We start from the raw sequence: 10056 nt of genomic DNA, 5'->3' as shown, positions 1-10056 counted from the left end.
AATAAAATTCTTTTTAAATATATTTAAACACAAATCTCCTTTAATACGTAGACAATACTAACCTAAAGTGATGTAGCACATCATTAATAAAAGAATAATAATAATAATTAATTTTATTGACTATCCATTCAATTAAAGTGATGTAGCACATCATAAAAATAATAATAATTAATTTGATTGATTATCTCTGAATGATCGGTTCGGTCCTATAAAAATTTTTTATTAATCATCAGGATAAATTGAAAAGTGTACATGATACAGTCAGTTCAAAAATTCAACATTCTTTACATCCTTCATTTGGAGGAAATTTTTTTACAAATACATAATAATTAAAATTTAAATTATAAATATTTAAATGATAATCTGAATATCTTATCACGACATCATAACCCTGAGACAATATAACACATCATAAGATAGAGATATAATTGAGTAATCCTCTGATATTCTCACTCAGGGATTCAAACACTTTTAATACAACTAAATTTTTAACGCGTTATACAGACGTGCATGAACTTTTTCCAGAAGATAACGAAAACCAAAGGGATAGAAAAAGGAAGGAACGATAAGGATTTATGTCACCTTTTTTTTTTCTTAACTCAAATTAATCATATTTATACTTTATATCAAAAAGTGATGATTTCATCCCGACATTCCCACTTGCAGACACGTTGAAGTCAGCTGATTCCCACGTGGGTCCAGAAAATAGAAAAGGGCTTCCGTTAGGACTTAAATGAGATCTGACATTTGAAAATTCAAACCCTAATCGACATCGGGTCGCATTTGGTTAGCCGGAAAACAAAAAGGGCTAGGCCGAAAATGAAAGGTGCGTGACAGAGAAACAGAACGTTAAATCCGAATTAATTAAGTTTTGCACTTTATTGACGTGGCATCCGAATAGTCAAACCACTCGGCCGTGGACATATTGAAACAAGTCAACGCATTCACATCCCGACAAAAACAGAGGAAAAACCAATGCAGTCAAAAACGTATTTGGGTGTAGGTCAACCGTTTTATTTTAATGCTATATTATATTATATTAGACAAATACATGTCAGAGTATAATAAATATTACACGCTAATAATAGAGAAAAGAGACCTAATAGATTTACACGTTAAGATAGAAAGAGACTGTGAACTAATAATAAAGAGACAAAATTAATTAATAAAGATAAATATAAATATAAATATAAATATAAATATTATTAAAAAAATTTAAATCCAGACGTTTAGTGGGATAGAGATTTATCAGCTTTTTGATCAAATTCGGAAATCAATTGATTTGATACTATAATAGATACACACGTTATACAGTCGACACGTTAATATGGAAAGAGACTTGCAATAAAAAAACATAATTAATGAGATAAAATTTATTATAACTTTTTACTGAATTCAGTGAATAAATAAATAAATGTCGATTTCATTCCATTTGAAAAATTCAACAACTAATTTTAATCAAAATCAATTAATAAACTTATAGATCTTGGATTAATATGAAATTAATTCCTATATGTTCATCTAGTTCTTTTGATTATAAAAATACTATCAAACATAAATTTGAGATAATATATTAAAAGCAATGATTTTTTTAAACATAAATTAATTTTTCGGATACATTCGTGTTCAAAAAATCATTGGTCTCAATGTATTGAGTCAAATTGACATTTGATAGTATTTTTATAATCAGGAGAACTAGACGAACATATAGAAATTGTTTCATGTCATTTCAAGGCCAAGATCGACTGATAGACCTAAAGACCTTGAAATGATATAAAATCAATTTCTATGTATTCGTCTAGTTCTCCTGATTATAAAAATACTATCGATATCAAATATCAATTTGATGCAATCTATTGAGAGCAATGAATTTTTTTTTTTAACTATGGTCAAATCAACCTAAATAAAATAATATAGATTCATTCGGTCAAAATCGATTGACAGATCTAGAGAGCACGGAATGGAGTGAAACCAGATCCTATGAGTTTTTCTAGTTCTTATGATTGTATCAATTCTCTCAAACATCAATTTAACTCAATATATTGAGAGCGGTGATTTTTTGAACACGAATTAATTTTTTAAATACATTCATATTTAAAAAAACACTGCTCTTAATATATTGGGTTAAATTGATGTTTGATAATTTTTTTTACCATCAGGAGAACTAGACGAATACATAGGAACTAGTTTCATATTATTTCGAGGTCTCTAAGTCCATCAACTGATTTCGGCCAAAACCAGTTGATGGACATAGAGACCTCGAAATGACATAAAATCAATTTCTATATGTTCGTCTAGTTCTCTCGATTGTAAAAATGCTATCAAATATTAATTTGACTGAATATATTGAGAACGATAATTTTTTAAATATGAATTAATTTTTCGAATGTATTCATATTTAAAAAAATCACTGCTCTCAATATATTGTGTCAAATTAATGTTTAATAGTATTTTTACAATCAAGAGAATTAGACGAACATATAAGAATTGATTTCATGTTATTTCTAGATCTCTAGCTCCATCAATCGATTTTGATCGAAAATGACTGATGAATTTTTTTCAAACACATAGAAAAAATCAATTCAACTGAAAAATTTTTCCAATCGAATTGATTTGAGGATGAGGGTAACAAAAAATGAGTACGTGATTTGATAATTTTAAAACTATGATACGTAATTTAGATATTTTGAAAACTTATTTACCAAGTTCGATAAAAAGTTGAATGTATTAAATATAAATAAAAAAACAAATCCAATAACTTAGTGGGATAAAGATTTATAACCTATTATAACTTAGTGGGACAAAAAATTAACAACAATGACAAACAAGATAAAGTTACCCAATTATGAATTGCAAAAAAAAAAAAAATCTTACAATCTTCTCTATTTATTTTCAACTCCCTTTAGATATGCACAACTGAGGACTCATCAAACAATATTCAAAACATTCAAAAATCTCTGCGTGGCATTGACATTGATGATATAAAGCTTGCAATTCCATTGTTCCCACTGTCACTGAGCAGCTGCAGTCTCAGTCACAAATTGGCAAAGCATGTTTGTGTTTGTTGCTTCTGGGTATTAGGTTTGAAATCTTACGCGTCGCGCATAGGTCTCTGAGTTCATCTTCGACAATTGGTTGCTAGATCTCTAAGACAATAACTGGAGGCAAGGTAAACACACAATCAATCCATGAATGCACTTGCAAAAAAAGTAAACAAGAGCTGAAAACTTAAGTAGCAATGGTGGTTGAACTAACACTCTGAATCTGTTTTGACCCATTTAGATTTCCTCCTGCATTCCTCGTCCTCTTTGTGTGCTTGCTCTTGTGGTGTATTCTCAAGATATTTCTTTGGTGGAATTGGTGCAGAACAGTGCTGGCAAATCGTCTTTGTGAGAATTGCTCTTAAAATCTGTTAAATTTAATCTACTGGTTAGTTGCCTCAATTAAAAATAAAGAAAAAAAACAATGAATGGAAACATACCTTGTCCATCCTTGACTCAATTATGGGATCTCTTAAGCTTGGAGCAGGTGCAAAGCCACTGCCACACATAAACATCTTCTCCAGAAGAAAGGAAATAGATTTTTTCTTAATCGGGTTGTGGTTACCTAGCAACACATCTTTCAGTTTGTATAGTATGAGCTTGGTGTTTGGTGACAGATCCCCGTTGTTTACGGTAGCAGTCCTGTTAACCTCCAAGCTCGATGGACAATTGAGGAATCTGTCCAATGGCAAGTTGGCTCTATCTTCTTCACCCATCTCCGATCCAACACTAGTTTTGGACTTGGACTTGGACTTGGACTTGCGTGAGAGTAGCTTTTTTAGTTCTTTTTGTAATTTGTTAACGTCTTCAACAGTGAAATCAGATAATCTGCCTGAGGAGTCCAGATTCGGAGGCTGATCATCTCTCTGAGGTTCTTCCTTCAACTCATTATTTCCAAATGTGCCAATTGACAGCAATGCACGTGGCTGCTCACTCTGTTCTTCCAGAGTATCAGGCATGCAATCATCTGAAGAACATATTAGTAGATATGAGTTTACGCTCAATAATGCGATATGATGGTTGATTGATACTATAACACATCTTTGCATGAAAATTCCCTAGTAAAAAATACAAAACAAGAATCTAAGAGCTAGCATGTTTTAACTATTAAGACGATGTTCACCTAATCAATTAAGATGCCATAGAATTTGAGTGAGTTTAGCTTATCATGATTTTGTTTTCCAATTGTTTAATGACTATGTATGAATTCCTTTATGCGATGTCAATGGTTGTCTTGACGTATCTTGTGATTTGTCTGCATTCATGGATGCCTTACCCATTAGGGATGTTATACCTTAATACTAATGCTAGTTATTTCCAAATATCTTAAGTTTTTAGAGTAAGCAACAAAAATTCAAATATTTAAAATGTAGGATAATATTTTTGAGTGCAGTTGAGTGAAAAACATATTTTGAGAAACAGAAGTGTTTCGATAAAGATAAAAAAACTGAGTATCATAGCAACATATACATCTTTTTCATTCTAAAAGAAAATAAATTTTTAAAGAAAAGAACAATATATGGAGAACCAACGAAAACAAATTAAGCAGCATATCTTTTCATGAGAGATGAAAGCATCACTTACAACGGGCCGAGCTCATTCCTGCATCGAATCTCTTCTTCTCCTGCCTCCCATTGAACTTGTTTTGCACCCAGCTAAAGATCTAATCCAAGGAATAGCATCAAAACCAAAATTCCAGCAGGCTTAAAAGCTAGTTCAAGTGTTTTCTGGTCCTTACTCTCATGGTTTCAATCCAACAAACAGCAATATGCCTTTGAGGATCACTTGACAGAAGAAATTAGACCCAAAAGCCTTCCTTGTTCTTGTCCAAGAATGTGAAAGTATGAGGGCACCCCACTGCAGTGGATAAAATTGAAGAAAAGAAAGAGAGGACGGTTAAATAGACAGAAAGGAATTCTCTAGTAGCAGATGACTAATCTCCATTCCCCATTTGGAATAGTTAAAGGTCCAATTCCCTAGATGAATACTTCAACTCCTGAAGATAATTTTTTTTTAGTCTTTTAGATTGCTGAATCCTTCTCCGGCAACTGGTCCGGCAGCCCTCAGAACAATACTTCTGTAAAGAAACAGGAAGAAAAAAAAAAGTAACCATGAAAAATAAAATCCTTGCAGATACATGTTCAAGTGATAAATCCAAATTGCAACTTTGCAGCGCTAAACATTAACCAATTGTTTTTCTAGTATTCTGGAAAATTTTCATCCATTATCCAAAATGATCTAAGAAATATTCCTAATTTGCTACCAAACCATCACTTATAAAAAGACAAAAAAGAAGGAAAAAAAATGGAAGAGTTTTGATTTGAGCCAACTTGGAATGCATGACAAAAATTTTGATTGCTATGGCATAGCCTAGAAAGAATTTTTGCTTCAACCGTTGACTAAAATTTCCGTAAGTGCCAACTTACATGTTGATAGTTGTTGATTAAGGTTGTATTTATTTGGATGGAAAGCTAAAAGGGGAAGAGTAAAGCTCATAAAAATATGTATGAAGCTCCATCATTACGTACCATTTTCATGTCACTTTCCTTATATCTTCCATCTAAGTAATCTGACTCGACGACGACGGCAATATATAATTAACTACATTTGTATAACGACGTGATGAATCACATGCACATGCATAGACATCCTCTTATGTGATTGCATGGAGCTGTTCAAGACAATGTTTAGTAGATTGTGGATATAATCTTCTCTTGTAGGCACATGTACTCTTCTTGTATGCTTCATGCTGCCCCAACCTGCCAATCTCATGCCAAGAAAACCAATATAGGACATGAAAGGTTACAAAACATAACACTTCTTGCATCCCAAGTTCCTCTATGTTGAACATTTCCTATCAAATTAACTCAACACTTTTTTCTCTTCTAAGCCTGCTTCTACCTTGGCTGCCAATTATAATTTCATATTACATCAATGTTTTTGCATGTAATTACGTATTAAGCCACTGATAATTGTGCTAGGCTTCTAAAGAATGATTTAGTGACCTTAGGCTTCTGAGATAGCACTCAACTACTCTAATTGCCAGGATGGTAAGGACAACCAAATTGCAGATTGAAAATAAATTTTATGATGAACAACTATATTTAAATTTGTCCCATCAAACTTCCTATGTGTGGCACTAGATCTTAGAAATGGTACACTTGGAATCACAACAAACTGCAAGTTTCTATACCAGTAGATCCAGTACTATGTTCCCTGAACCTTACAAGTCTATGAGAATTTGGCTACAAATCCATTACAATTATTAACAGACGACTTAAATTTAAGTTTTTCATTTGTGTCATATGATATACATTGATGGTGTGGTTGAGCCTTGCCTACTTCTTAAATCTACCAAATTAAGAAATATAATGCTTCCCCAGCTCTATGACCGTGTGGTCAGGATAACACTAGCTCGTGCTTATCACTCAGAATACTGATGCTAGAAAACAATTTGACATTACATCGTCCTTTATGAATCCACGTTGGTCCATCCATATAGCTGGTGCCTATATTAATTAACCAAACTTTGCAGGGGACAGAATACATGATTAAGATAGATAATCTTACTTTAGGGTGAAGGATTAATCACGAGGTTAACACTATTCAGATGCTTGCTCTGACACGTTTATGATGTTTAGGCCACAGAAGGGATCCAATCAGGGGAGTCTATTTCACCTACGGCCCTAAAAGGTGTATAAAAAAATGATGAAGCAGTGATCAGCTAACTAGGAGTTTGAACATGGCATCTTTAAGAATCCCTGCGTTTGTTAACTAATTGCAGGCTCTGAGGTTTAGAAACTAAACACGAAAGATTTGCAAATTGTAAAAAGCAGTCCTTGAGATGTCCATACCAACCAAGTGTCATTCTTTCGGATATTTAACTGTAGATACGACAGATAACATTTCCAAGGAAGAATTATAAATTATCTGTACAGTAGAGAACAGATTGACCAGTTTGTTTAGGTTGATAGATCATCTAGTTGAAATAGTCAAATCTTGATAGCATAAGTCAGAATATGAATATGAATATGAATATGAATATGATAAACTTGGAGAGGGGAAAAAAAAAGATGATAAGATCTCGAAAAAAGCGTATCTTTTTGGGGGGTGGGAGAGAAGCAGCTCCTCCATGTGGTCCTGCAGACAGGGCTTCTCATCATTCTCCTCGAGATGCACGATGCTGAATGGAGAATGTGGCGAAGGATGCTGCCACACAGGATGAATCAGTAAGCGAAGGCATGTGATAGCGCTGCTCGCTGAATGGAGAAGGGAGAATGTGGAGTTTTAGGGTTCCGAAAATGCGGGTTGGCTGGCTTGGAGGGCGGGACGGAGCTAAGCAGTGACATCATCGCAAAAGGTGGAGTGACCGACTGCTGCTGTGCTGCAGGGGGAGTGACCGACTGCTGCAGGTGGCGTGCCTTCGAGTAGGATTTCTTTTAACAATTCTGATTAAAATTCTCAAAAGTACAGGTCAACCCAACTCCTCAGGCCTAATATACGTTGAGATTCGAATCCTCAATATAACTCATCTGATTCAGTATTATTAGTGATCCGGTTAAGTGAGAAAAATGATAGGTTGAGAATGTGGTTTTATGGGTTGATATATTTTTTTGGTATCTTGTGAAATCGGGAGTGTTAGTATCATGTTGGAAAAGAATTTTCGGTGTTGGTTCTCCGACACTTAAGTTAGCCTTTGATTTTATGGAGAACAGTAAAAAAAAATTATAGCAGAGCGTGTAGAATATAACAAGATTTTGCATTCCTCCGCGAAACTCCTTTTTATAGTGTTATTGTGGTATCCGTGTAGACATCTCAAAGCGTATATATATTTTTCAAAGTATCTGAGTAAAAGACAAGCTAAAAATTATCATCTTTTTTTAAACGAACACATAAATTTCTTATGTGACGGGGTTTGAAGCTTGTAAAGTACGATTTACCCGTTGGACATGCTCTGTTATCAGTGACACAAACCTCCAAAAAGGTACGATGATATATATAGATGGATCCCACTGTGGGCCGACAAGAGGCCGCTCGGTAAGGACGTCCCAGCTCAGTTGTACCGAACAGAGCTATTTTTCTTCACTCGGCTATCTGGTTGCCTTTCGTTCGACCGGACACGCCGTCCACTCGGCGGCACTTAACCCCAGTTGTAAGCTTTCAGAGGATGGTCGTTCGGACTGTCAAGTTCGATCAGCTTTGGAGGCTTGTTCTACCAACTTCGCCAATTAGTGGACTTGGACTTTTAACTATCTTGACTTTGACGTCCACGTTAGCCGCTCTTCCTTATTTTAACCCATCTTTAATGGAACCCCTCCTTATCACTGTATAATTAATTTATAATAAAATATAAATAGGTAAATTACGAAAAACATTTTATCCTATATGAGAAAATTAAATACCTGACGAGGTATTTGATACCCATTAAATAATTACTTATATAGATACCAATATGTAAGAGCTAAGTGAGATTCGAATCCTATTTATAACTCATCCCATTATTTATCATCGCACCAAAGTAGTGGGACAATTATAACATAAAAATAGATAGCTTATAAATGATTTATTTTTTTTATATGTAGTATGATAATACTGAAGTTTAAAATTCAATACATATTGAACCATCAAAATCAATATAATTTTGATCTCTCAAACTCTATAATACAATGATATTAAACTTTAAAAATCAACACTAAATTAGTACGCAACCATCAAATTAACACCATAATATTTTAATTTCTCGAATCAATAACGCTGAACTTTAAAAACGATCACAAAAGTGATGATTCTGAGCATTTAAAATCACTAGTATAATATTTTAATTTTTCAAACACAATAATGCATTGGTGTTGAATTTTGAAAACAAACCCTGCAGTGTTGAACTTTAAAAATAGTACCAACTAAAATGGGGCTGAACCTTTAAAATCAACACTAAAGTATTCTGATTTCTCGGACCAGCAATACAGTGATACTAAAAATCAGTACTAAAATGATGTTGAACCTTCAAAATTAGCACTACAATGTTCTGAAGGCTTCGATCCCACAATACAATGGTATTGAACTTTGAAAATCAACATCAAGGTGGTGTTGAATCTTCAAAATCAACAATATAATATTATGGTTTCTCGAACCAACAACACAGTGGTAGTGGTATTGAACTTTGAAAACTAGCATCAAAGTGGTGGTAAACCTTCAAAATCAAAATCAACAACATGTTCTGATTTCTCGATTCTGTAGTAATACAATAGTATTGAGTTTTGAAAATCAGCACTACTAAAGCGGTGTTGAATCTTTAAAATCAATGCCATAGTGTTTTGATCTCTCGAACCCATAATACAGTGGTACTGAACTTTAAGAACTGACCTCCTACATGAAGTTTTGACTTTGTGCCAATTAGCACATGCTAAATTTTTATAGACAGACTATACATGAGAGGATCATGAAGCTAAGGCTTTAGGGCAGGAGCAATGTAAAAACCTTCTAGACTTGGATTGGATCCAATTAAAGTTAGCTAAGGCTATCAATAGATTTTGATTGAAATTTATTAATCGACCTAGAGGATTTAAAATACAAACCTGGGCATGGACATGGAATAGAAGAAGGGAGTGTAGAGACTCTAGAGATGCTTTATATATGAAGTTATGACTCTGTTAATTGGCACACAAACTGAACTTTTATAAATAAACTTTCATAGATAAGAAGGTCAGGAAGTTGAGGTTTTAGGACATGGCGGGACTAAAGACAATTAAGAAACTTACTAGAAGCAAGTCATCCGTCACTACCGCCGTCGATCGCATGCACAGACACACTTCAACATATCCTTTTGGACAGGAAGAAGGACGAGGAGGGGACGGGAGGCGAAAGGCCTAGAGCTCATGTTGGTTCCATTACTCCACCAACACCATCGGCTTCATCACCTCCTGCATAAAAATTTACCGGAGAAGAAGATTGGGGGCTGCAAAAGCAGCTCCCATAGTCAGGAACTGTGTCATACTAGGCAGTTCCGCCCCTGCAA

The 10056-nt window shown here is 34.2% G+C and overlaps 1 protein-coding gene across 2 annotated transcripts; it reads right to left on the bottom strand.

Moving 5' to 3' along the window:
• Positions 1 to 2818: 2818 nt before the first annotated feature.
• LOC122051391 (protein NEGATIVE GRAVITROPIC RESPONSE OF ROOTS-like) lies at positions 2819 to 7448 on the bottom strand. 2 transcript variants are annotated; one of them, XM_042612517.1, is made up of 6 exons: positions 5570 to 7448; positions 4780 to 5118; positions 4626 to 4704; positions 3482 to 4008; positions 3256 to 3409; positions 2819 to 3158 (listed from the first exon to the last, which is right to left on the bottom strand). In XM_042612517.1, the coding sequence occupies exons 2-6, from the start codon at positions 4783 to 4785 to the stop codon at positions 3139 to 3141; spliced, it is 786 nt and encodes a 261-aa protein (XP_042468451.1). In that variant the 5' UTR covers positions 4786 to 5118; positions 5570 to 7448; the 3' UTR covers positions 2819 to 3138. The 2 variants fall into 2 exon arrangements, with proteins under 2 accessions (XP_042468451.1, XP_042468450.1); XM_042612516.1 differs by having other exon boundaries at positions 4780 to 7448.
• Positions 7449 to 10056: the final 2608 nt, after the last annotated feature.

This window comes from Zingiber officinale, chromosome 3A (assembly GCF_018446385.1).
Source record: "Zingiber officinale cultivar Zhangliang chromosome 3A, Zo_v1.1, whole genome shotgun sequence".
Classification (NCBI taxonomy): domain Eukaryota; kingdom Viridiplantae; phylum Streptophyta; class Magnoliopsida; order Zingiberales; family Zingiberaceae; genus Zingiber; species Zingiber officinale.
This window is presented reverse-complemented; position numbering and strand designations above follow the sequence as displayed.

What these genes read in the sequence shown, in the direction of transcription:
- LOC122051391 (XM_042612516.1), bottom strand. An exon ending in TTGAGTCAAGGATGGACAAG is followed by an intron (nt 3,410 to 3,481) that starts GTATGTTTCCAT and finishes TAAATTTAACAG; the next exon opens with ATTTTAAGAGCAATTCTCAC. An exon ending in GGTCAAAACAGATTCAGAGT is followed by an intron (nt 3,159 to 3,255) that starts GTTAGTTCAACC and finishes CCTTGCCTCCAG; the next exon opens with TTATTGTCTTAGAGATCTAG.